The sequence below is a fragment of the Nerophis ophidion genome, linkage group LG09, assembly GCF_033978795.1.
Source record: "Nerophis ophidion isolate RoL-2023_Sa linkage group LG09, RoL_Noph_v1.0, whole genome shotgun sequence".
Classification (NCBI taxonomy): Eukaryota; Metazoa; Chordata; class Actinopteri; order Syngnathiformes; family Syngnathidae; genus Nerophis; species Nerophis ophidion.
In genome coordinates, this window is record NC_084619.1 from 3,168,828 (window position 1) to 3,196,585 (window position 27,758).

Genomic DNA, 27,758 nt, shown 5'->3' on the forward strand with positions numbered 1-27,758 from the left:
CAGTATTAGGTCTAGTGACGCCCCAGGTGTGCCCCAGTACAGTATTAGGTCTAGTGACGCCCCAGGTGTGCCCCAGTACAGTATTAGGTCTAGTGACGCCCCAGGTGTGCCCCAGTACAGTATTAGGTGTAGTGATGCCCCAGGTGTGCCCCAGTACAGTATTAGGTCTAGTGACGCCCCAGGTGTGCCCCAGTACAGTATTAGGTCTAGTGACGCCCCTGCACGGCACCAACCAACCCTTCATTGCAGCGTGTGGTCCATCCCCCATCCTGTAAAGGGAAGTTTCAAAAAGAGCAGTGATCCTCTCCTTTTAAGGCAGCATTCCTTTAGAGTGCAGCCATGAGGGTGACAATACTTCTTGTGGAAGAAGTACAAGTCTCAACTTCACTACAATGTGCTCACTGGTTCAGAAAAAACAAACAGTAAATTAAACCCTACCAACATTTTTTCCAGGTAAATTTACTATGCTTTTAGTGTTGTCCTGATACTAATATTTAAGTACCAAAATGTATTTTGATACTTTTCAGTACTTTTCGATACTTTTCTAAACTAAAAAAATTGCATTATTGGCTTTATTTTAGACAAAAAATCTTACGGTACATTAGACATATGTTTCTTATTGCGAGTTTGTCCTTAAATAAATTACCATGAATTGATTAACGTGGACCCCGACTTAAACAAATCGAAAAACTTATCCGGGTGTTACCATTTAGTGGTCAGTTATACAGAATGTGTATGTGGGTTCTTCTGAGGATGTTGTAGTCGTAGTGGTTTGTGCAGCCCTTTGAGACATTTGTGATGTAGGGATATATAAATAAAGATTGATTGATTGATACTGTACTGTGCAATATATCCATCCATCCACCTCCGCTTATCCGAGGTCGGGTCGCGGGGGCAACAGCCAAGGCAGGGAAACCCAGACTTCCCTCTCCCCAGCCACTTCGCCCAGTTCTTCCCGGGGGATCCCGAGGCGTTCCCAGGCCAGCCGGGAGACATAGTCTTCCCAACGTGTCCTGGGTCTTCCCCGTGGCCTCCTACTGGTTGGACGTGCCCTAAACACCTCCCTAGGGAGGCGTTCGGGTGGCATCCTGACCAGATGCCCGAACCACCTCATCTGGCTCCTCTCCATGTGGAGGAGCAGCGGCTTTACTTTGAGTTCCTCCCGGATGGCAGAGCTTCTCACCCTATCTCTAAGGGAGAGACCTGGAAACTCATTTGGGCCGCTTGTACCCGTGATCTTATCCTTTCGGTCATGACCCAAAGCTCATGACCATAGGTGAGGATGGGAATGTAGATCGACCGGTAAATTGAGAGCTTTGCCTTCCGGCTCAGCTCCTTCTTCACCACAACGGATCGGTACAACGTCCGCATTACTGAAGACGCCGCACCGATCCGCCTGTCGATCTCACGATCCACTCTTCCCTCACTCGTGAACAAGACTCCTAGGTACTTGAACTCCTCCACTTGGGGCAGGGTCTCCTCCCCAACCCGGAGATGGCACTCCACCCTTTTCCGGGTGAGAACCATGGACTCGGACTTGGAGGTGCTGATTCTCATTCCGGTCGCTTCACACTCGGCTGCGAACCGATCCAGTGAGAGCTGAAGATCCCGGTCAGATGAAGCCATCAGGACCACATCATCTGCAAAAAGCAGAGACCTAATCCTGCGGTCACCAAACCAGAACCCCTCAACGCCTTGACGGCGCCTAGAAATTCTGTCCATAAAAGTTATGAACAGAATGGGTGACAAAGGACAGCCTTGGCGGAGTCCAACCCTCACTGGAAACGAGTCCGACTTACTGCCGGCAATGCGGACCAAGCTCTGACACTGATCATACAGGGAGTGGACCGCCACAATAACACTGTCCGATACCCCATACTCTCTGAGCACTCCCCACAGGACTTCCCGAGGGACACGGTCCAATGCCTTCTCCAAGTCCACAAAGCACATGTAGACTGGTTGGGCAAACTCCCATGCACCCTCAAGAACCCTGCCCAGAGTATAGAGCTGGTCCACAGTTCCACGACCAGGACCAAAACCACACTGTGTTATCTACTAATAAAAATTTCAATCAATCAATCATCCATCTTAGAACCGCTTATTCCCTTTGGGGTCGTGCTGGTGCCTATCTCAGCTACAATCGGGCAGAGGGCAGGGTACACTCTGGACAAGTCGCCACCTCATCGCAGGGCCAAGACAGATAGACAGAAAACATTCACACTCTCAATCAAAATAAAACAGTGACAATACAAGACAATTTAGACCCGCTCGACATCCATTGCTTTCGGTCCCCTAGAGGGGGGGGGGTTGCCCACATTTGAGGTCCTCTCCAAGGTTTCTCATAGTCAGCATTGTCACTGGCGTCCCACTGGATGTGAATTCTCCCTGCCCACTGGGTGTGAGTTTTCCTTGCCCTTTTGTGGGTTCTTCCGAGGATGTTGTAGTCGTAATGATTTGTGCAGTCCTTTGAGACATTTGTGATTTGGGGCTATATAAATAAACATTGATTGATTGATTGATTGATTTGTCTTGTATTAGTATGTAAACAAACAAAGGCTCCTAATTTATCTGCTGACATGTGCAGTAACATATTGTGTCATTTTCTATTCGATTATTTTGTCAAAATTATTCAGGACGAGTGGTAGAAAATGAATTATTAATCTACTTGTTCATTTACTGTTAATATCTGCTTGATTTATCTATTAACATGTTCTATCGACACTTCTGTTAAAATCACTTATTCTTCTGTTGTTTGGATACTTTACATTAGTTTTGGATGATACCACAAATGTAGGTATCAATCCGATATCAACTCGTATTCAAAGTCCTCGTGTTCAGGGATATATTTCCTGAGTTTATTAATAACATAACTCCAGGTTCTATAAAAAAAATATCGATGTAATCATAGTATTATCGACTAGATACGCTCCTGTACCTGGTATCATTACAGTGGATGTTAGGAGGAAATCCACCCATGGCATCTGTTTACATTGTGACACCGGTGAGCTACGGTGTGTAGCATACTTGCCAACCCTCACAGATTTTCCGGAAGACTCCCGAAATTCAGCGCCTCTCCCGAAAACCTCCCGGGAAGAATTTTCTCCCGAAAATCTCCCAAAATTCACGCCCCCTCCAGCTCCATGCGCACCCGAGTGACGTGTCGACAGCCTGTTTTCACGCCCGCTTCCCCACAAGATAAACAGTGACGTTATAAATGTAGAATGATCGAGGCCGAGTTCTTGGTTTCTGATGTGGGCAGTCTCATTAACGTCCTCCCAGCGCGGCAACAACACACAACAACAGCAGTCACGTTTTCGTCTACCGTAAAGCAGTTTGTCTGCCGTAAACAGCAATGTTGTGACACTCTTAAACAGGACAATACTGCCATCTACTGTGCATGCATATGTGACAATAACATCTACGGCTTTTAGAGCAGTGGTTCTCAACCTTTTTTCAGAGATGTACCCCCTGTGAACATGTTTTTAATTCAAGTAACCCCTAATCAGATAAAAGCATTTTTGGTTGAAGTAAAATACAGCACTATGTTTGTGATTTAATAAATTGTATAACAGTGCAAAATATTGCTCATTTGTAGTGGTCTTTCCTGAACTATTTGGGAAAAAAAGATATAAAAAATAACTAAAAACTTGTTGAAAAATAAACAAGTGATTCAATTATAAATAAAGATTTCTAAACATTCTGTGATGAGGTGGCGACTTGTCCAGGGTGTACTCAGCCTTCCGCCCGATTGTAGCTGAGATAGGCGCCAGCGCCCCCCGCGACCCCGAAAGGGAATAAGCGGTAGAAAATGGATGGATGGGATGGATTTCTAAACATTCTGCGATGAGGTGGCTACTTGTCCAGGGTGTACTCAGCCTTCCGCCCGATTGTAGCTGAGATAGGCGCCAGCGCCCCCCGTGACCCCGAAAGGGAATAAGCGGTAGAAAATGGATGGATGGGATGGATTTCTAAACATTCTGCGATGAGGTGGCTACTTGTCCAGGGTGTACTCAGCCTTCCGCCCGATTGTAGCTGAGATAGGCACCAGCGCCCCCCGGAACCCCAAAGGGAATAAGCGGTAGGAAATGGATGGATGGATAGCTGTAAATATACTCCTCCCCTCTTAACCACGCCCCCAACCACGCCCCTCACCCCCCCATCCCCCACCTCCTGAAATCCGGAGGTCTCAAGGTTAATCTATTTATCCTCGTAACAACTTGCCGGTCACCTACTTGTGTTTGCCGATGGTCTCATAGTCTTTCACCACCACGTCGATGAATGAAGACGCATCCAAGGCTGAGCCCTTAAGATCAAATTCCAGCACCTATTCAATCAAAAAAGAATGACTTTGAAAAAAGAGGCCCAGTTTTAATGACCATGCACATCTTTCACAGGGCATCAAGGCTCATGTCACACAACTGCACTCACTTCATTCCATACGGGATTTAGCTCATTGTCAACAGCTTTGGTTTTCTTCTTGTCACCTGTAATCACAAAGGTAACCAGGTGTCACGGCGGCATTGTGTCATTGGAAGACTAAACTTAAGTAGAATATTTGACAGGGCTTATCGTGTTTGAAGCAAGAAGTTATTAATGGCCGGCAAATATTCAAAGTTCATTCATAGAAACGGACGTGGGGTACGATCTTCGTTCAATGAATGTTCTGCAATTTGTCGTCCCCGAAGTAAGAACTGAACTGGGCAAGAAAGCATTTAGGTTTTCAGCACCGAAGGCTTGGAATAACCTACAATTGAATCTTAAACTTCCGACCCTTGTTACATTAAATGAGTTTAAAGGGGAACATTATCACAATTTCAAAAGGTTTAAAAACAATAAAAATCAGTTCCCAGTGGCTTGTTGTATTTTTTGAATTTTTTTTCGCAAATTTTACCGGTCCCGGAATATCCCTAAATAAAGCTTTAAAGTGCCTTATTTTTGCTATCTTCGAAACCACTATCCATTTCCCTGTGACGTCATACAGTGCTGCCAATACAAACAACATGGCGGTTACCACAGCAAGATATAGCGACATTAGCTCGGATTCAGACTCGGATTTCAGCGGCTTAAGCGATTCAACAGATTACGCATGTATTGAAACAGATGGTCAGAGTATGGAGGCAGATAGCGAAAACGAAATTGAAGAAGAAATTGAAGCTATTGAGCGAATAGCTATTGATGCTATTCGGCCATAGCGTGGGTGTACCTAATGAAGTGGCCCATAGCATGGCTGCCTTATTAGCATCGCCGGTCAAATGTGCGGACCAAACGATCAGGACTTTCGCATCTTGTGACACTGGAGCAACTTAAATCTGTCGATTGGTAAGTGTTTGTTTCGCATCAAATGTGGGTATCTAGTTTCAAATGTACATACAGCTAGTGTAAATATCATATTAGCATCGATTAGCATAGCATGTTAGCATCGATTAGCTGGCAGTCACGCCATGACCAAATATGTCTGATTAGCACATAAGTCAACAACATCAACAAAAGTCACCTTTGTGATTTCGTTGACTTAATGGTTGCAAATGCATCTGCAGGTTATCCATACATCTCTGTGCCATGTCTGTCTTAGCATCGCCGGTCAAATGTGCGGACCAAACGATCAGGACTTTTGTATCTTGTGACACTGGAGCAACTTAAATCCGTCGATTGGTAAGTGTTTGTTTCGCATTAAATGTGGATATCTAGTTTCAAATGTACATACAGCTAGCGTAAATAGCATGTTAGCATCGATTAGCTGGCAGTCATGCCGTGACCAAATATGTCTGATTAGCACATAAGTCAACAACATCAACAAAACTCACCTTTGTGATTTCGTTGACTTAATGGTTGCAAATGCATCTGCAGGTTATCCATACATCTCTGTGCCATGTCTGTCTTAGCATCGCCGGTCAAATGTGCGGACCAAACGATCAGGACTTTTGTATCTTGTGACACTGGAGCAACTTAAATCCGTCGATTGGTAAGTGTTTGTTTCGCATTAAATGTGGATATCTAGTTTCAAATGTACATACAGCTAGCGTAAATAGCATGTTAGCATCGATTAGCTGGCAGTCATGCCGTGACCAAATATGTCTGATTAGCACATAAGTCAACAACATCAACAAAACTCACCTTTGTGATTTCGTTGACTTAATGGTTGCAAATGCATCTGCAGGTTATCCATACATCTCTGTGCCATGTCTGTCTTAGCATCGCCGGTCAAATGTGAAGACAGTCTGGTACTTTCAATGGGGGTCTGGCGGCAGATTTCTTGCCAGTGGTGCAACTTGAATCCCTCCCTGTTAGTGTTGTTACACCCTCCGACAACACACCCACCAGGCATGATGTCTCCAAGGTTCCAAAAAATAGTCGAAAAAACGGAAAATAACAGAGCTGAGACCCGGTGTTTGTAATGTGAAAATGAAAATGGTGGGTGTGTTACCTCGGTGACGTCACGTTCTGACGTCATCGCTAAAAGACCGATAAACAGAAAGGCGTTTAATTTGCCAAAATTCACCCATTTAGAGTTCGGAAATCGGTTAAAAAAATACATGGTCTTGTTTCTGCAACATCAAGGTATATATTGACGCTTGCATAGGTTTGGTGATAATGTTCCCCTTTAAAGCTTCTGTGAAGTCTACCTTGTCTGTATGCACATGTGTTATGTGTGCCAGTTTTAATGTTGTGAATTTGATGTTTTATGTGTTGTTTACTGTTTGTAATTGTCAGGCTTGCCACTGACAGTTTGTTTGTGTTTTAGTTTTTCCTCTGTGTTTAGCTTCAACAATTAGTTTCCTCAGTTCCCAAACGTTTATTGAGTGTTGTTATAAGAAAAGGTGATGTAACACAGTGGTGAACATGCCCTTTCCCAACTACTTTGTCACGTGTTGCAGCCATGAAATTCTAAGTTAATTATTATTTGCCCAAAAAAATAAAGTTTATGAGTTTGAACATCAAATATGTTGTCTTTGTAGCATATTCAACTGAATATGGCTTGAAAAGGATTTGCAAATCATTGTATTCTGTTTATATTTACATCTAACACAATTTCCCAACTCACATGGAAACGGGGTTTGTAGTTATATTTTTAGCATAGCAGTGATTAAAAATCCCTCATTGACATTATCATTAGACTTTTATCAAAATTAAAAAAAAGAACAATAGTGTCACAGTGACTTACACTTGCATGACATCTCATAAGCTGGACAACACACTGTGTCCAATATTTTCACAAAGATAAAATAAGTCATATTTTTGGTTCGTTTAGCTTCACGGTGGCAGAGGGGTTAGTGCGTCTGCCTCACAATACGAAGTTCCTGCAGTCCTGGGTTCAAATCCAGGCTCGGGATCTTTCTGTGTGGAGTTTGCATGTTCTCCCCGTGAGTGCGTGGGTTCCCTCCGGGTACTCCGGCTTCCTCCCACTTCCAAAGACATGCACCTGGAGATAGGTTGATTGGCAACACTAAATTGGCCCTAGTGTGTGAATGTTGTCTGTCTATCTGTGTTGGCCCTGCGATGAGGTGGCGACTTGTCCAGGGTGTACCCTGCCTTCCGCCCGATTGTAGCTGAGATAGGCGCCAGCGCCCCCCGCGACCCCGAAGGGGAATAAGTGGTAGAAAATGAATGGATGGATGGATAGTTAAAACAAATGTAAATTATTGCAATCAGTTGCTAAAACATTGTCCTTTACAATTATAAAAGCTTTTTACAAAAATCTACTACTCTGCTAGCATGTCAGCAGACTGGGGTAGATCCTGCTGAAATCTATGTATTGAATGAATACACAATCCTTTTAAATCGGAAAAATATCGTTTTTGAATCGAGAATCGCGTTGAATCGAAAAAAATTGATTTATAATCGAATCGCGACCCCAAGAATCGATATTGAATCGAATCGTGGGACACCCAAAGATTCGCAGCCCTACTATGAAATATGAAACAAGACAAAAAGGGTTACCTAAATCACTTTAAATGTTTTTTTAACAAAGATATCAATTTAAAGGCTTTTGTACTCCTAATCATTCTCCAAGATTTTATTGATAATTGTAAATCATTAAGCCAATTAGGAAATGTAGGCCTTAATAAATCAACATTTATGTCGATGTTTGCCTGGAGCATAGTAATTAGTGGTGTGGGGGAAAATCGATTCGAATACAAATCGTGATTCTCGATTTTTTTATTTTATTTTTTTTTAATTATTTTTATTACAGAGCCAAAAGCCTAAGAAAGTTAAGAAATCACTTGTAGAACTGTTCATGTTCAGACAATTATTATAGAAAATAATAAAGTTTTTCAAATGTGTGTGATCATGGCCTCATGGTGACTTTGAAATCAAGCAAAAGACGAAATAAACCAAAATGAAAGGCAAGATTGTGGAAAAAAGATATAATAGTAAACACATAGTCTTTACTATACAGTCATTTTCACTTTGACATAGTCTCTACTATGTCAAAGTGAAAAGTCTCATTGCCACTTTTTTCTACAGTCCAAGAAATAGTGATTTTAAATTCATCTCACCTCTAAACAAAACAGTGGTAATCGGATCAGGGTTTCCAAGTTTCTTTTTGGGGATCCCACATGCAGACTCAACAACTACCCGCAACATTTCGGTAATAAATCCAGTACATCCAAATGTATTCTCAGAGGAGGACCATATTAACCCGGAGAGAGTCAGAGGGAACTGAAAAAGGAGCAACTGAGGGAGGAGGAGGAGGAGATCGCGATGCGTGAATCAGGCTGACTCAGCGAAAGAGGAGGGAGGGAAGGTGGAGATCGCGATGCGTGAGTCAGGCTGACTCAGGTGACTTCCCGAGCAACGAAGGCACATTTAAAATATCAACTCCGCTTATTCTGCCTTTTAAGGGACAAGCGGTAGAAAAAGATGGATGGAAGTCGACTCGATAGTTCGACGCTTCAATTGAGCGGATATTACCTGTAGATCAGGGCTAGCCAATGTGTGGCCCGGGGGCCATTTGTGGCCCTCAGCTAATGTTTTACCGGCCCGCAGCACATCATTCTAAAAATACTAAAATACATATTGATTTTTAAAGATTAAAAAAGTGGAATAAAAGAGCAAATAGGTGAAATGCAACAAGAAAAAGTTGCATTGTTGACTCTAATAACACCATTTTTTAAATAATTTCTCCAAAAATAATAATGAATAAAAAAATCAAGTTGCTATAAATTATTCATTGATTTAAGGACAAAAAGGACATAAATACAACAAACATAAAAACATGAAAAATATAACAATTAGAAAAAAAAATGTCCATACTAATCATATACTAATAATCCTATTGATTGTTATTATAAATATACTAAACCATTTACATATATTATCTGAAGCTGATATAGAGATTTAAGTGTTGAATGAACTCTTTTTACACAATTAAAACAATATAAGAAAATAAAAAAGGGCCTCGCGGATGAAGTTTACACACCCTTGGTCGCCAATAGATAAGTTGCATTGTTGACTCTAATAACACCATTTTTTAAATAATTTCTCCAAAAATAATAATGAATAAAAATCAATGTTGCTATAAATTATTGATTGATTTAAGGACAAAAAGGACATAAATACAACAAACATAAAAACATGAAAAATATGAAAATTTGAAAAAAATGTCCGTACTAATGATATACTAATACTAATTATCCTATTGATTGTTATTATAAATATACTAAACCAATTACAATATATTATCTGAAGCTGTTATATAGAGATTTAAGTGTTAAATTAACTATTTTTACACAATTAAAACAATATAAGAAATAAAAAAGGGCCTCGCGGATGAAGTTTACACACCCTTGGTCGCCAAAAGATAAGTTGCATTGTTGACTCTAATAACACCATTTTTTAAATAATTTCTCCAAAAATAATAATGAATAAAAATCAATGTTGCTATAAATTATTGATTGATTTAAGGACAAAAAGGACATAAATACAACAAACATAAAAACATGAAAAATATGAAAATTAGAAAAAAATGTCCGTACTAATTATATACTAATACTAATTATCCTATTGATTGTTATTATAAATATACTAAACCAATTGCAATATATTATCTGAAGCTGTTATATAGAGATTTAAGTGTTAAATTAACTATTTTTACACAATTAAAACAATATAAGAAATAAAAAAGGGCCTCGCGGATGAAGTTTACACACCCTTGGTCTCCAATAGATAAGTTGCATTGTTGACTCTAATAACACCTTTTTTTTTTTTTAATTTCTCAAAAAATAATAATGAATAAAATATCAATGTTGCTATAAATTATTGATTGATTTGAGAACAAAAAGGACATAAATACAACAAACATAAAAACATGAAAAATATGAAAAATAGAAAAAAATGTCCGTGCTAATTATATACTAATACTAATTATACTAATTATCCTATTGATTGTTATTATAAATATACTAAACCATTTACAATATATTAACTGAAGCTGTTATATAGAGATTTAAATGTTGAATGAAAAATAAATTTTTTTTAAAATGCATGACATTTTTATGAGTGGGGCACTTTTGGATCTCTAAGGATTTTAGTGGAATTTATTAACTGTCTTTTCTAAATAAAATAAAAAAGATTTTAAAAAATCTAATACATTTTGCTATGAATTATTGATCTATTTAGGGATCCAATTACTTCACATTAAATATTTCACTTTGAAAATCTTTTCGGGAAAAATATTGTCTATTTTTTATTTTGCCTCAAAAAATAGGGTTTCGACAAAAAGCTCGTAAAAAGTAAAAAAAAATGAAGTAGAATTAGCGAATCAAGGGTTTTATGAAAATAAATAATATATGACTTATTTGAACCTTGTTTAAGACTGAAACCCTTCTGAGTCCTAAATACCTAACTTGAGTCGAGCTCCAACAATTAAAAAAAAAGTGTATATTGTATTGGTTTTGAAAATGAAAAAATATCAACTTGGCCCCCCGCTTCTTCGAGTTTTTTAGTGCGCAGCCCCCCGTGGAAAAAGTTTGGACACCCCTGCTGTAGATAACGTGCAGCAGCGCCTCCCAGTGGCGGCAAACCATGGCGGACCCCTTCCGGTGCGGTGGGGAAAAAAAATAATTAATGTTTTACACAAAGTACAGAAGACACGGGTGTATGTTTTCACTATCAGTAATATCACAGGATATCATATCACGAAAAATAAACCCTGGTTTTATTTTTTTGTGGATAATGTCCAAATGATCACGCAAAGTAATTACATTTTTTTGAGTGTCCCTAAATGCGTCTTCAGTTTCTCATAGCTGTTTGAAGTATTTCATCGTTTGATTGAAATATAAGTGATGTCCTGGCACAATATTCTGTGATTTGTCTTCACTTCGTCAGGTAACCACATCTTTCATTGCTTTTCAGGGTGAATACGCACATAACAATTGGTATTTATGCATTTCCAAACAGATTGTTGGTGCTCAGCTAGCTACTGCAAGTGCAACGTTAGCTTTAACATTGTTGCTGTTTTTTTCTAATGGTTTCTTTTCTGTTTTTGCGCTTCCTCTTCATACTAGTTTCACTCATGTCATCCTGCAAGATGTATTCAACACCTGGCAGGAGGATTCTCTTGAAGAACAAGTTTACTATTTTGTGTGATCCTAAGGTAAAAAAAAATTTTTTTTTATATTGTTACTAAAAGCCTACTGAAATGAGATGTTCTTATTTAAACGGGGATAGCAGCTCCATTCTATGTGTCATACTTCATCATTTCAAGATATTGCCATATTTTTGCTGAAAGGATTTAGTAGAGAACATCCACGATAAAGTTCGCAACTTTTGGTCACTAAGAAAAAAGCCTTGCCTGTACCGGAAGTAGCAGACGATGTGCGTGTGACGTCACGGGTTGTGGAGCTCCTCACATCTGAACATTGTTTATAATCATGGCCACCAGCAGCTAGAGCAGGGGTGCCCACACTTTTTCTGCAGGCGAGCTACTTTTCAATTGACCAACTTGAGGGGATCTACCTCATTTATATATATCCATCCATTTTCTACCGCTTATTCCCTTGTGGGGTTGCGGGGGGCGCTGGCGCCTATCATTTATATTTATTTATTTATGAAAGAGACATTTTTGTAAACAAGTTAAATGTGTTTAATGATAATACAAGCATGTGTAACACATATAGATGTCTTTCTTTCACAAAGACAAGAATATAAGTTGGTGTATTACCTGATTCTGATGACTTGCATTGATTGGAATCAGACAGTAATGATGATAACGCCCACATTTTCAAATGGAGGAGAAAAAAAGTTGTCCTTTCTGTACAATACCACATGAAAGTGGTTGGTTTTTGGCATCTAATTCATCCAGCTTCCATACACTTTACAAGAAAAACATTGGCGGCAAATTCCGTAGCTTGCTTGATTGACATTCACGGCACCCGAGGGTCTTGTGAGATGACGCTGGCTGCTGCCAGTTCATTATTATGAAAAAATGACAGAGAGGAAGGCGAGAAACACTTTTTATTTCAACAGACTTTCGCGCCGTCCCTTCCGTCAAAACTCTAAAGGCCGACTGCACATTTCCTATCTTCACAATAAAAGCCCTGCTTCATGCTGCCTGCGCTAACAAAATAAGAGTCTCAGAAAGCTGGCGTGCACAAGTGATGTGCACGCCAGCTTTCTGAGGGATCGCTTGTGCACGCCAGTTTTCCGAGACTCTGTATTTAGTTAGCGCAGGCAGCATGAAGCAGGGCTTTTATTGTGAAGATAGGAAATGTGCAGTCGGCCTTTAGAGTTTTGACGGAAGGTACGGCGCGAGAGTCTGTTGAAATAAAAAGTGTTTCTGGCCTTCCTCTCGGTCATATTTTCATAATAATGATCTTGCAGCAGCCAGCGTCATCTCACAAGACCCTCCGGTACCGTGAATGTCATTTAAGTGACGTCTTGGTGAAGATTGATGATCACTCGTTCTTAGGTCTATTTTTTTTAAAAGCCTGGCTGGAGATCGACTGACACACCCCCCGCGGTCGACTGGTAGCTCGCCATCGACGTAATGGGCACCCCTGAGCTAGAGCGATTCGGACCGATAAAGCGACAATTTCCCCTTTAATTTGAGCAAGGATGAAAGATTCGTGGATGAGGATAGTGAGCGTGAAGGACTAGGGGTGGTATAGCTCAGTTGGTAGAGCGGCCGTGCCAGCAACTTGAGGGTTGCCGGTTCGATCCCCGCTTCCGACATCCTAGTCCCTGCCGTTGTGTCCTTGGGCAAGACGCTTTACCCACCTGCTCCCAGTGCCACCAACACTAGTTTAAATGTAAAAATTAGATATTGGGTTTCACTATGTAAAGCGCTTTGAGTCACTAGAGAAAAAGCGCTATATAAATATAATTCACTTCACCAGAAAAAATAAAATAAAATAAAAAATTGAAAAATAAAAAGACAGGTCAGTGGGAGCGATTCAGATGTTGTTAGACACATATACTAGGATAATTCTGGAAAATCCCTTATCTGCTTATTGTGTTACTAGTGTTTTAGTGAGATTATATAGTTGTACCTGAAAGTCGGAGGGGTGTGATGACCGCCAGTGTCTCTAAGGAAAGCCACGTTTCTCGACGAGGCCGGACTGAGCTTTTTTTTCCTCCTCCTCCACGGTGGAAGCATCTCACGTAGTGGCAGCTTCCTCTTTGACAGGTGCACGAGCAACGACGCAAGCTCCGCTCATGTCTACGGTAAGAGCCGACTTATTTCCACAATTTTCTCACCGAAACCTGCCGATTGACATGTGGTGGAGAACCATGTTCGCTTGACCGCGCTGTTCCATAATAAAACTTCACCTTCGGGAATGTAAACAAGAAAACACCGGCTGTGTTTGTGTTGCTAAAGGCGGCTGCAATACACCGCTTCCCACCTACATCTTTCTTCTTTGATGTCTCCATTATTAATTGAACAAATTGCAAAAGATTCAGCAACACAGATGTCCAGAATACTGTGTAATTATGCGATTGAAGCAGACGACTTATAGCTGAGATCGGGCTGGAACAAAATGTCCGCTACAGTCCGTGACGTCACGCGCACGCGTCATCGTACCGACGTTTTTAACAGGATTCTTCGCGGGAAATTTAAAATTGCAATTTAGGAAACTAAAAAGGCCGTATTGGCTTGTGTTGCAATGTTAATATTTCTTCATTGATCAGACAGCGTGGTCGCTAGTAGTGGCTTTCAGTAGGCCTTGAGTATATGCTTGGAATGTTGCTATAAACACACAACATAGTTGCATCTATTTGGTGACCTTTTACTTTGTTCACGCCCACTCAATCCATATGAACAGTAAAGACATGATGTGATTACTGCACACACTGAAAGAGACTGAACTGCAGATAAATGCACTGTCATGACTCAATCTTTGTTAATGAATTAATCAGCTGGGCCCTGGGGTGTCAGACTTTTTTTCACTGAGGGCCACATCGCAGTTTTGGCTGCCCTCAGAGGGTCCACTTGTTACAGTGATTAATGTATAAATATTATATGTACATATATATATATATATATATATGTATATATATATATATATGTATATATATGTATACATATATATATATATATATATATATATATATATATATATATATATATATATATATATATATATATATCCATTTTCTACCGCTTATTCCCTTTTTGGGGTAGCGGGGGGCGCTGGAGCCTACCTCAGCTACAATCGGGCGGAAGGCCGGGGTACACCCTGGACATATATATATATATATATATATATATATATATATATATATATATATATATATATATATATATATATATATATATATAAATCTGTTGGCTGGCACCTCAGTTGCCAAAATGTTAACGTACAATTAACAGTGTTTTTTTTATGCAGAAATGATAACACTGCTAAAAAACTCACATTATATATTGTGTTTCGTACAAAGCTTGTCATAAACATTACTTAATTCATAAAAAAATACAAAAAAACCAAACCGATTTGTATGCATATGTAAATGTATTCAGTTATAAACATTCATTCACTTTCTTCTTTTCCTTCATGGATCTGAACTTCATCACTGCCGATATTTTTTTCTATATTTTTATTGTAATATTTTCAGAATGTGTTTGTTCTATTTTTGGCCAAAGTAACACAAAGAAAACCGAAGTTGTCTTTATTTTTTAGTTGTAATGCTATGATTTTAATAGTCCGGCTCGCGTGTGCACAGATTTTCCTCTCCGCGGCCCCTGAGCTAAAATGAGTTTGACACCCCTGTACTAGGCCAATAAGTCTGATTCTGAAAAATTCTGACTGTTAGTATTACCGTTTTAAATGAAAATGATGAAAACCGTGATGATAACTGCACTTTGATAAACTCGCAGACTGACTAGCGCTACCTCGCTAGCTATCTTTAATGCTAATATGAATACGAGACACAATATTGTCTTTCCACATCAAGAAAACTATTTACCAGAAGCTAAAGTTATGCAAACACATTACTGCTCGCCTGTGTATCGGCTGGGGACATCTCTGCGCTGCTGGTCCGCCTACGCTTGGGATGGTTTCCTGCTGGCTCCGCTGTGAACGGGACTCTAGCTGCTGTGTCTTGGCTCCTCTTTGGACTCTCGCGACTGTGTTGGATCCATTGTGGATTGAACTTTCACAGTATCATGTTAGACCCGCTCGACATCCATTGCTTTCCTCCTCTCTAAGGTTCTCATAGTCATCATTGTCCCCAATGTCCCACTGGGTGTGAGTTTTCCTTGCCCTTATGTGGGCCTACCGAGGATGTGGTAGTGGTTTGTGCAGCCCTTTGAGACACTAGTGATTTAGGGCTATATAAGTAAACATTGATTGATTGATTGATACTGTCTGAGCAACAAAGATGTTCAATTGTGCACATTGAACCTCCAACCTGTGCTAGACAGATAGCACAAAGTGATTGATCTGTACTCGGAGGAATATAACGCTGAGTCATCAATATATCTTCACAGTAACATGTGTTCAGGCCTCAAATTTACATTTTTCAAAGTCAAGGCATTATGGCCAAGGAAATAATTAAGAATATTGTTAGATAAAGCAGTGTTGGGGTGTGAACGGAATACCATCATGTCCTTTGTGATGTCTAATAAAACGACTATAGATAAAACTTATCCATATATTTAAAGACAAATATTAGGTTTTTAATTCTTTAATAACATTACTTGTCAGCATTTTGTCATTGCATGATGCCTTAAATCTCTATTTTTACATTTTAAAAGAGTTTTTGTTTATTTCATTTATTTCAGGACTCCGGCTTGTTAGTGATTCCCAAAGCCCAAAAAAAGTCTGCGGGCTATAGAGCGTTTTCCGTTCGGGCTCCAGTACTCTGGAATGCCCTCCCGGTAACAGTTCGAGATGCTACCTCAGTAGAAGCATTTAAGTCTCACCTTAAAACTCATCTGTATACTCTAGCCTTTAAATAGACTCCCTTTTTAGACCAGTTGATCTGCCGTTTCTTTTCTTTTTCTTCTATGTCCCACTCTCCCTTGTGGAGGGGGTCCGGTCCGATCCGGTGGCCATGTACTGCTTGCCTGTGTATCGGCTGGGGACATCTCTGCGATGCTGATCCGCCTCCGCTTGGGATGGTTTCCTGCTGGCTCCGCTGTGAACGGGACTCTCGCTGCTGTGTGATCCGCTTTGGACTGGACTCTCGCGACTGTGTTGGATCCATTGTGGATTGAACTTTCACAGTATCATGTTAGACCCGCTCGACATCCATTGCTTTCCTCCTCTCCAAGGTTCTCATAGTCATCATTGTCACCGACGTCCCACTGGGTGTGAGTTTTCCTTGCCCTTATGTGGGCCTACCGAGGATGTCGTAGTGGTTTGTGCAGCCCTTTGAGACACTAGTGATTTAGGGCTATATAAGTAAACATTGATTGATTGATGATTGATTTTTTTAAGTGATGTACATTTATATATAGATGCTGTATCAGGACAGATCCATTAAGACATGGGTGTCAAACTCTGGCCCGCCGTGTAATTTAATTTGGCCCTTGAGGCAATATCAAATTAACATTCGAGCTGGCCCGCCATTATCACACAGCATTCACCGCTAATACTTTTACTTGCCAACCCTCCCAAAGTAAAGTGCCCCTCCCAAATTTCACCCCGGACAACAATATTGGGGGTGGGCCTTAAAGGCATGGCCTTTGGCGTCCTCTACAACCTGTCGCCACGTCTGCTTTTCCTCCATACAAACAGCTTGCCAACGCAGTCACATAATATATGCGGCTTATACACACACTCAAGTGAATGTAACACATACTTGGTCAACAGCCATACAGGTCACACTGAAGGTGGCCGTATAAACAACTTTAACACTGTTACAAATATGCGCCACACTGTGAACCCACACCAAACAAGAATGACACATTTCGGGAGAACATCCGCACCGTAACACAACATAAACACAACAGAAAAAATACCCATAATCCCTTGCAGCACTAACTCTTCTGGGACGCTACAACATACAAACCCCGTCCATCTCAACCCTGCTGCCAAAAAGAGGCATTCCATTTTTATTTAAATTTCATTTGATATGCCATTGATATTTTTTAATTATTATTATTATTTGAAACTGTGAAGTGAAGTGAATTATATTTATATAGCGCTTTTCTCTAGTGACTCAAAGCGCTTTTACATAGTGACACCCAATATCTAAGTTACATTTAAACCAGTGTGGGTGGCACTGGGAGCAGGTGGGTAAAGTGTCTTGCCCAAGGACACAACGGCAGTGACTAGGATGGCGGAAGCGGGAATCGAACCTGCAACCCTCAAGTTGCTGGCACGGCCGCTCTACCAACCGAGCTATACCGCCCCTGTATTTTGCATGTCACTATAAAGTTATATAAGCCTTGCTTGTTCAAGATTCAATGCAAAACTTGTTTGGCTCCCTATTAAAAGGTTCATTTGTTCAACCTCGGCCCGCGGCTTTGTTCGGTTTTAAATTTTGGCCCACTCTGTATTTGAGTTTGACACCCCTGCTTTAAGAGTTTGAGCAGAAATATGTCGTATAATAATTAACTATACAGAATAAAACATTAACAAAAAAATGTGTCACATGAATGATTTTTAAATAACACCTTAGTGACATGAAAAAAACACAATTCATGTAAAAAAAATATAAATTTTGATCTCAAAATAAAACACAAAGCAGGTTGGCAAATGCAGTCTAATAAACAAGCTTTGTTCTTCTCCGACGCCTCCTTAGTGTTTCAGTACAAAAAAAACCCCCCGCAGATATTAAGTCGGCTCTTACCGGTGACTTGAGTGGATTACGCGACCTCATCCCGCAGCTCCTCGGCTTCTCTCAGAGACACTGGCATTCACTGCAGCCATCCGACTTTCAGGTATGATTTTATAATCTCACTAAAATACTATTAACACAATAAGCAGATAAGGGATTTTCCAGAATTATCCTAGTAAATGTGTCTAATTTAATCTGAAACGCTCCCACTGCTGCCATCTGGAGCCGTCGTCTTTCCTTTTTTTTCTTTTTTTAGTGCTTCACTCTAACTTTCCTCATCCACAAATTTTTCATCCTCGCCCAAATTAATGGGGAAATCATCGCTTTCTCGGTCCGAATCGCTCTCGGTGCTGGTGGCCATGATTGTAAACAATGTTCAGATGTGAGGAGCTCCACAACCCGTGACATCACGCGCACATCGTCTGCTACTTCCGGTACAGGCAAGGCTTTTTTATTAGCGACCAAAAGTTGCAAACTTTATTGTCGATGTTCTCTACTAAATCCTTTCAGCAAAAATATGGCAATATGGCGAAATGACCAAGTATGACACATAGAATGGACCTGCTATCCCCGTTTAAATAAGAACATCTCATTTCAGTAGGCCTTTAATTATCCTTATTTGAGTAAATAATACACAGAAAATAATCACCTAATATATGCCTGGTCTTCTCTGCAGTTAAGTAAATACAAACACCTGCCCACTATGAGAATAATATCTAGTTGTAGGATTTTCGTTGTTCAGACAATTTAAGGGAAAAAAATGTCCTGTTGCAGTGAGGCTGTAAAATAATGCTATGCCAAATGTGTGACCTACTAGTAATCACCACTAGAGGGCCCTAACTGTTCTCTTTCCACATATTGCATGTCCTGTTGCAGTGAGGTTGTATAACAGGGGTCACCAACGCAGATGAGTCGCCGCTGGCCTGTTCTAAAAATAGCTCAAATAGCAGCACTTACCAGTGAGCTGCCTTTATTTTTTAAATTGTATTTATTTACTAGCAAGCTGGTCTCGCTTTGCTCGACATTTTTAATCCTAAGAGAGACAAAACTCAAATAGAATTAGAAAATCCAAGAAAATGTTTTAAAGACTTGGTCTTCACTTGTTTAAATAAATTCATTTTTTTTCTACTTTGCTTCTTATAACTTTCAGAAAGACAATTTTAGAGAAAAAATACAACCTTAAAAATGATTTTAGGACTTTTAAACATATATACCTTTTTACCTTTTAAATTCCTTCCTCTTCTTTCTTGACAATTTAAATCAATGTTCAAGTATTTTTTTTTTTTATTGTAAAGAATAATAAATACATTTTAATGTAATTCTTCATCTTAGCTTCTGTTTTTTCGACGAAGAATATTTGTGAAATATTTCTTCAAACTTATGATTAAAATTCAAAAAAATTATTCTGGCAAATCTAGAAAATCTGTAGACTCAAATTCAAATCTTATTTCAAAGTGGATTTTAACCTATTTAAAACATGTCATCAACATTTTTTAATTAATCTTAATCAGGAAAAATTACTAATGATGTTCCATAAATTATTTTTTTTATTTTTTCAAAAAGATTTGAATTAGGTAGTTTTTCTTTTAATTTTTTTCGGTTGAATTTTGAATTTTAAAGACTTGAAATTGAATATAAACTATGTTTCAAAATTTAATTTTCATTTTTTTCATGTTTTTTCCTCTTTTAAACCGTTCAATTAAGTGTTTTTTTTTAATCATTTATTCTCTACAAAAAACCTTTGGTAAAAGGAAACAAATGTATGACGGAATGACAGACAGAAATACCAATTTTTTTTATATATATATGTATATATAGATTTATTTTTTAAAGGTAAATTGAGCAAATTGGCTATTTCTGGCAATTTATTTAAGTGTGTATCAAACTGGTAGCCCTTGGCATTAATCAGTACCCAAGAAGTAGCTCTCGCTTTCAAAAAGGTTGCTGACCCCTGCTGTAAAATAATGCTATGTGTGACCTACTAGTAATCACCACTAGAGGGCCCTAACTGTTTTTCTTCCCACTTACTGTATGAACATGCTGTGTAAGGCTGTGCTGATTAGACTATTTCAAAAGGGAAGTGCTTCCAACGAGCACGCCTCCTCCAGTGATGCAGCTGAGCTCCAAAAGAAACTCGATGAGGTAAATATCTGTTTGCAACTTTGCAGTTCTTTCAATTTCACTTTTCTCCCTCTTGTTTTGTTTTGCTTTTTGTGTTTTAGTTGAGTGCTGGTTGTTATGTGCTTATCAATGTTGTGTTCAATCCCATCTCGCGCATCCAAGGCCTTGGCCAAGAACCATCACTGGCATGTTTACGACCAGCAGAGAGAGGCCTACGTGAGGGATGTGGTGAACAAAATGACGTGGTTGAAGAAGAAGCTGGATGAGACCACCCGGGCCCAGTCAAAGCAACACAATAAGGACCTTTCAGAGGGTAAGACACAGGCAGTGTGTCACCAAACGCGGAACCGCAAAGACAACAACAGATTTGTAAGACGACGTTGTTTTGTTTCCTTGCTCACCACAGGAAATCAGGACAGCCACAGCGACTTCATAGATTACTTTGAAAGCTCCCTGGCCAGAGATCGAGTCAAGCTGGCGATACTGGAGCAGCAGCTCGACGAGGCCCACCAGGACTTTGCACAGGCCGATTACAGGTGCGTATGCTGGTTAAAGGGGAACATTATTACAATTTCAAAAGGGTTAAAAACAATAAAAATCAGTTCCCAGTGGCTTGTTGTATTTTTTGAAGTTTTTTTCAAAATTTTACCGGTCTCGGAATATCCCTAAATAAAGCTTTAAAGTGCCTTATTTTCGCTCTCTGCGAAGACACTGGCCATTTCCCTGTGACGTCACACAGTGCTGCCAATGTAAACAAACAATGGGAATACCACAGCAAGATATAGCGACATTAGCTCGGATTCAAACTCGGATTTCAGCGACTTAAGCGATTCAACAGATTACGCATGTATTGAAACAGATGGTTGGAGTATGAAAGTATTGAAGAAGAAACTGAAGCTATTGAGCGAATAGCTATTGACGCTATTCATAGCCATAGCATGGCCGAATAGCTGCGTTAGCATCGCCGGTAAAATGTGCGGACCAAACCATCAGGACTTTCGCATCTTTTGACACTGGAGCAACTTAAATCCGTCGATTGGTAAGTGTTTGTTTCGCATTAAATGTGGGTGGAAGGAAACGTAATATAGTTGCAAATGCATCTACAGGTTATCCATACATCTCTGTGCCATGTCTGCTTTAGCACCGCCGGTAAATAGCATGTTAGCATCGATTAGCGTAGCTGGTTAGCCTCGATTAGCTGGCAGTCAACATCAACAAAACTCACCTTTGTGATTTCGTTGACTTTATAGTTGCAAATGCATCTGCAGGTTATCCATACATCTCTGTGCCATGTCTGTCTTAGCATCGCCGGTCAAATGTGGAGACACTCTGGTACATTCAATGGGGGTCTGGCGGCAGACACTTTGGCATCTTGGGGCCAGTGGTGCAACTTGAATCCCTCCCTGTTAGTGTTGTTACACCCTCCGACAACACACCCACGAGGCATGATGACTCCAAGGTTCCAAAAAATAGTCAAAAAAACGGAAAATAACAGAGCTGAGACCCGGTGTTTGTAATGTGTTGAAAATGAAAATGGCGGGTGTGTTACCTCGGCGACGTCACATTCTGACGTCATCGCCTCCAGCGCGATAAACAGAAAGGCGTTTAATTTGCCAAAATTCACCCATTTAGAGTTCGGAAATCGGTTAAAAAAACATATGGTCTTTTTTCTGCACCATCAAGGTATATATTGATGCTTACATAGGTCTGCTGATAATGTTCCCCTTTAACAAAATAAGAAGTAAAAAGCAATAGAGTCGTCACAGTGTAGATCAGGGGTGTCAATCTCCTCCCAAGTGGGCCGGACTGGTAAAATCACAGCACGATAACCTAAAAATAAAGACAACTTCAGATTGCTTTCTTTGTTTAAAAATAGAACAAGCACATACGGAAATTTTACAAATCATAATTTTGTTGGGGTTTTACAATTAAGGTTATAGAATGGCCTTCCCAAAGTCCTGACTTAAATGTGTGGACAATGCTGAAGAAACAAGTACATGTCAGAAAACCAACAAATTTAGCCGAACTGCACCAATTTTGTCATGATGAGTGGTCAAAAATGTAACCAGAAGCTTTTGGAAGGCTACCAAAAGTGTGTTATTGCAGTGAAACTTGCCAAGGGACATGTAAGCAAATATTAACGTTGCTGTATGTATACTTTTGACCCAGCAGATTTGCTCACATTTTCAGTAGACCCATAATAAATTCATAAAAGAACCAAACCTCATTAATGTTTTTTGTGACCAACAAGTATGTGCTCCAATCACTCTATCACAAAATAATACTACTTGTGAAAAATTATTGGAAATGCAAGACAGCCATGAAATGATGTTCTTTACTAGTGTATGTAAACTTTTGACCACGACTGTATATGTTGCGGTTAATGGTATTCTATCTTTATTTGTCATTACTCATAGTTTCTGAAAAAATGATGTGATAATTTTTATCAGTCAACTCATTGGTGTTAATTTTCAATCTATCAGGATAAAAATATTATATCAAAATCAGATTACAGTATGTTATTTATGTACCGTATTTTCCACACTATAAGGCGCACCGGATTATAAGGCGCACCTTCAATGAATGGCCTATTTTAAAACCCATCCATCCATCCATCTATGTTCTTCCGCTTATCCGAGGTCGGGTCGCGGGGGCAGCAGCCTAAGCAGGGAAGCCCATTGATTGATTGATTGATACTTTTATTAGTAGATTGCACAGTTCAGTACATATTCCGTACAATTGACTACTAAATGGTAACACCCCAATAAGTTTTTCAACTAGTTTAAGTCGGGGTCCACGTTAATCAATTCATGGTAAAGACTTCCCTCTCCACAGCCACTTCGTCTAGCTCTTCCCGGGGGATCCCAAGGCGTTCCCAGGCCAGTCTTCCCAACGTGTCCTGGGTCTTCCCCGTGGCCTCCTACCAGTTGGACGTGCCCTAAACACCTCCCTAGGGAGGCGTTCGGGTGGCATCCTGACCAGATGCCCGAACCACCTCATCTGGCTCCTCTCCATGTGGAGGAGCAGCGGCTTTACTTTGAGTTCCTCCCGGATGACAGAGCTTCTCACCCTATCTCTAAGGGAGAGACCTGGAAACTCATTTGGGCCGCTTGTACCCGTGATCTTATCCTTTCGGTCATGACCCAAAGCTCATGACCATAGGTGAGGATGGGAACGTAGATTGACCGGTAAATTGAGAGCTTTGCCTTCCGGCTCAGCTCCTTCTTCACCACAACGGATCGGTACAACGTCCGCATTACTGAAGACGCCGCACCGATCCGCCTGTCGATCTCACGATCCACTCTTCCCTCACTCGTGAACAAGACTCCTAGGTACTTGAACTCCTCCACTTGGGGCAGGGTCTCCTCCCCAACCCGGAGATGGCATTCCACCCTTTTCCGGGCGAGAACCATGGACTCGGACTAACATCATGTGATTTATTTTGTACATATGTGGCATGATCGACAAAGATACAAAGAATTGCTATTGTGACATGCGGTGGACACATTTAGAATTTTTTTTTAACTTAGCAAACTGATCCCGCGGGCCTGATAAAACCTATTGGCTGGCCTGATCCGGCCCTAGCATAGGATGTAGCTACAGTAACAATGTACTGGGTATACACCCTTTTTATGCTGCTGCACCTTTTCTGAAGTGTTTTAGCACCAGAAGTACAGCCCGGCAGTCTATAAATACCACTTTCAGTCATAGTTTGTTTGAGTGTTTTCTCGAAGTACCCGCGCCTCCACTCCAGTTGTCTGGTGCCAGAAATGCAACCTTACCTAATAGAGATGCGCAGTTTGCGGTCTCATCCGCGGAGTTTATCCGCGGGTCGGGCGGTTGACATGACGAAAAAATAGATTTTAATTAGATTCGGGCGGGTGGCGGTTGAACCATCCGGAAATATTTGATATGCTTGGTTCTGTGATCGATATCCTTTGCCATTCAAAGAGCCATTTAAGACCCGTGTCATAAAGCGAAGAAGACGATAAGAGACGCTATTATTCTCTTGAATGACTGCCGGCAGTCACCCAGATAATAAGTATTAGGGCGTGCTATGAAGTCATTGGCTTTGTCGCCTACTACAACATGTACGATCTGCTCGTCAGTCAAGCATCATGTTGTGTGTGGCTTCCGCGGAAACACGCACACGACTGCAAGGCATACTGGGTGACACAGAGTACACTAATGGTTGTGATATAAACAATTTTAACACTCTTAGTAATATGCGCCACGCTGTGAAGCCACACCAATTAAGAACGACAAATCCATTTCGGGAGAACATCCTCACAATAACACAACATAAACGCAACACAACAAATACCCAGAATCCTTTGTATTCATGACATTCTTGACTATTTTATACACCCCGCTAGCAGCAACCCCCCCCGTGCGTCAGTAAGGTGGGTGGGTTTGGGGCCGCGGGGGTGTAAAATATATTCAGGAATTGTCACGGATACAAAGGATTATGGGTATTTGTTGTGTTGCGTTTATGTTGTATTACTGTGAGGATGTTCTCCGAAATGTGTTTGTCAATCTTGTTGGGCGTGGCTTCACAACGTGGCACATATTAGTAAGTGTTAAAGTTGTTTATATCACAACCATCAGTGTACTTTGTATCACCCAGGATGCCTTTCAATCTTGTGCCTGTATTTGCGGAAGCAGCACACAACATGTTGCCGGACCAACAATCGGTTCACACATGTTGTTGAAGGTGTCTAAGGCAATGGCTTCACAGCACGCCCATATTCTTGTCATCAGGATGAATGCTGTTGGATAGTCGCAAGAACGTTAGCGGCTCCAACTGTTAACATTACTCTGTGAAACAGGTTTAAATAGCTCTGTGAGTGGTAAAGGTGGCCGACTTCTGATGTATTTCAGCGGGCGGTTGGCGGGCGGGTACGGTCCTGATAAAATGTTAGTTCGGGTGGATGACGACTGTGGTGATGCGGATGCGGATGATATAATTGCCTATCCTCGCATCTCTATTACCTAAAGTATTTAATAGGTTTGCTCATTAAGTGTATCTTTAGGGTTAGGCATGAGTTTTTCTGTATTGTTCTCAAGCTGCTGCACTTTCACCTGATGCCCACAAAGAAGTGCTTAAACTCATCCTGCGGGCCGGATGAAACCTGCTTGATCCGGCCCTAGGGCCGTACGTCTGACACCCATGGTGTAGATCAGTGGTTCTCAAATGGGGGTACGCGTACCCCTGGGGGTACATGAAAGCATGCCAAGGGGTACGTGAGATTTTTTTTAAATATTCTAAAAATAGCAACAATTACAAAATCCTTTATAAATATATTTATTGAATAAAACTTCAACAAAATATGAATGTAAGTTCATAAACTGTGAAAAGAAATACAACAATGCAATATTCAGTGTTGACAGTTAGAATTTTTGTGAACATGTTCCATAAATATTGATGTTAAAGATTTTTTTTTTGTGAAGAAATGTTTAGAATGAAGTTGATGAATCCAGATGGATCTCTATTACAATCCCCAAAGAGGGCACTTTAAGTTGATGATTACTTCTATGTGGGCTTCACGGTGGCAGAGGGGTTAGTGCGTCTGCCTCACAATACGAAGTTCCTGCAGTCCTGGGTTCAATCCCAGGCTCAGGATCTTTCTGTGTGGAGTTTGCATGTTCTCCCCGTGACTGCGTGGGTTCCCTCCGGGTACTCCGGCTTCCTCCCACTTCCAAAGACATGCACCTGGGGATAGGTTGATTGGCAACACTAAATGGTCCCTAGTGTGTGAATGTTGTCTGTCTATCTGTGTTGGCCCTGCAATGAGGTGGCGACTTGTCCAGGGTGTACCCCGCCCTCCGCCCGATTGTAGCTGAGATAGGCGCCAGCGCCCCCCGCGACCCCAAAGGGAATAAGCGGTAGAAAATGGATGGATTACTTCTATGTGTAGAAATCTTTATTTATAATTGAACCACTTATTCATTTTTCAACAAGTTTTTAGTTATTTTTATATATTTTTTTCCAAAATATATAAAAGACCACTACAGATAAGCACTATTTTGCACTGTTATACAATTTAATAAATCAGAAACTGATGACATAGTGCTGTATTTTACTTCTTTATCTCTTTTTTTTCAACCAAAAATGCTTTGCTCTGATTAGGGGGTACTTGAATTAAAAAAAAATTAACAGGGGGTACATCACTGAAAAAAGGTTAAGAACCACTGGTCTAAATGTACTTCAAACTACCTTGCAGGTGTGTGGAAAAGGAGTTTGAGGTGTATGACCTCAAGCAAAAGCTTGAAGGTTATCATCACCGCTGTGGGGAGAACGAGCAGCACATAAAAGAACTCCAGAGCAAAATGGATGAGGACAGACTACAGGTAAACAACCACAGCCCAACCTCATATTCGTTTACATTTTTCCAGTAAGAAACAATTGAAGAGAAGTTTTAACTCTCATATGTATAAAAATCAGTTTAACAGTGTTAATAAAATGGGGGTAGGACAAAAACACAAAATACTCACCCTTTGATGGCGTAGAAAGAGATGCTGCCAAAGACTTGTGGGTCGACGTCATGCATCATGCTGTTAAAGGGGAACATTATCACAATTTCAAAAGGGTTAAAAACAATACAAATCAGTTCCCAATGGCTTGTTGTTTTTTTTGAAGTTTTTTTCAAAATTTTACCGGTCTCGGAATATCCCTAAAAAAAGCTTTAAAGTGCCTTATTTTCGCTATCTTCGAAACCACTATCCATTTCCCTGTGACGTCATACAGTGCTGCCAATACAAACAACATGGCGGTTACCACAGCAAGATATAGCGACATTAGCTCGGATTCAGACTCGGATTTCAGCGGCTTAAGCGATTCAACAGATTACGCATGTATTGAAACGGATGGTCGGAGTATGGAGGCAGATAGCGAAAACAAAAATGAAGAAGAAATTGAAGCTATTGAGCGAATAGCTATTGATGCAATTCGGCCATAGCGTGGGTGTACCTAATGAAGTGGCCCATAGCATGGCTGCCTTATTAGCATCGCCGGTAAAATGTGCGGACCAAACGATCAGGACTTTCGCATCTTGTGACACTGGAGCAACTTAAATCCGTCGATTGGTAAGTGTTTGTTTCGCATTAAATATGGGTATCTAGTTTCAAATGTACATACAGCTAACGTGAATAGCATGTTAGCATCGATTAGCGTAGCATGTTAGCATCGATTAGCTGGCAGTCATGCCGTGACCAAATATGTCTGATTAGCACATAAGTCAACAACATCAACAAAACTCACCTTTGTGATTTTGTTGACTTAATGGTTGCAAATGCATCTGCAGGTTATCCATACATCTCTGTGCCATGTCTGTCTTAGCATCGCCGGTCAAATGTGAAGACACTCTGGTACATTCAATGGGGGTCTGGCGGCAGATTTCTTGCCAGTGGTG

The 27,758-nt window shown here is 40.5% G+C and overlaps 2 protein-coding genes and 1 long non-coding RNA gene across 8 annotated transcripts in view; 1 reads left to right on the forward strand and 2 right to left on the reverse strand.

Moving 5' to 3' along the window:
* Positions 1-8,678, reverse strand: part of LOC133558905 (myoferlin-like) — a 124,977-nt gene extending 116,299 nt beyond the window's left edge. For all 4 annotated transcript variants that reach the window (XM_061910053.1, XM_061910051.1, XM_061910052.1 and 1 more), the window contains exons 1-3: positions 8,499-8,678; positions 4,429-4,484; positions 4,233-4,324 (exon numbers count right to left, since the gene is read on the reverse strand). In XM_061910053.1, coding sequence (XP_061766037.1) covers positions 4,233-4,324; positions 4,429-4,484; positions 8,499-8,586 — 236 coding nt within the window. In that variant the 5' untranslated portion in view covers positions 8,587-8,678. The remainder of the gene's footprint in view (positions 1-4,232; positions 4,325-4,428; positions 4,485-8,498) is intronic.
* Positions 8,679-11,073: 2,395 nt separating this feature from the next.
* LOC133558907 (cone cGMP-specific 3',5'-cyclic phosphodiesterase subunit alpha'-like) overlaps positions 11,074-27,758 on the forward strand; it is a 48,148-nt gene continuing 31,463 nt past the window's right edge. Inside the window, exons 1-6 of one of the 2 annotated variants that reach the window (XM_061910060.1) lie at positions 11,074-11,328; positions 11,508-11,596; positions 20,302-20,367; positions 20,509-20,659; positions 20,753-20,882; positions 26,571-26,697. In XM_061910060.1, the coding sequence (XP_061766044.1) occupies positions 11,516-11,596; positions 20,302-20,367; positions 20,509-20,659; positions 20,753-20,882; positions 26,571-26,697 (555 nt within the window). In that variant the 5' untranslated portion in view covers positions 11,074-11,328; positions 11,508-11,515. Of the gene's footprint in view, positions 11,329-11,507; positions 11,597-20,301; positions 20,368-20,508; positions 20,660-20,752; positions 20,883-26,570; positions 26,698-27,758 lie in introns of those variants that run through there. The other variant, XM_061910062.1, reaches the window with a different exon arrangement.
* The window catches only part of LOC133558909 (uncharacterized), a 96,037-nt gene continuing 89,865 nt past the window's right edge, over positions 21,587-27,758 (reverse strand). For both annotated transcript variants that reach the window (XR_009808057.1, XR_009808056.1), the window contains 2 exons: positions 26,842-26,901; positions 21,587-22,176 (listed from right to left, as the gene is read on the reverse strand). This is a non-coding gene — a long non-coding RNA (uncharacterized LOC133558909). The remainder of the gene's footprint in view (positions 22,177-26,841; positions 26,902-27,758) is intronic.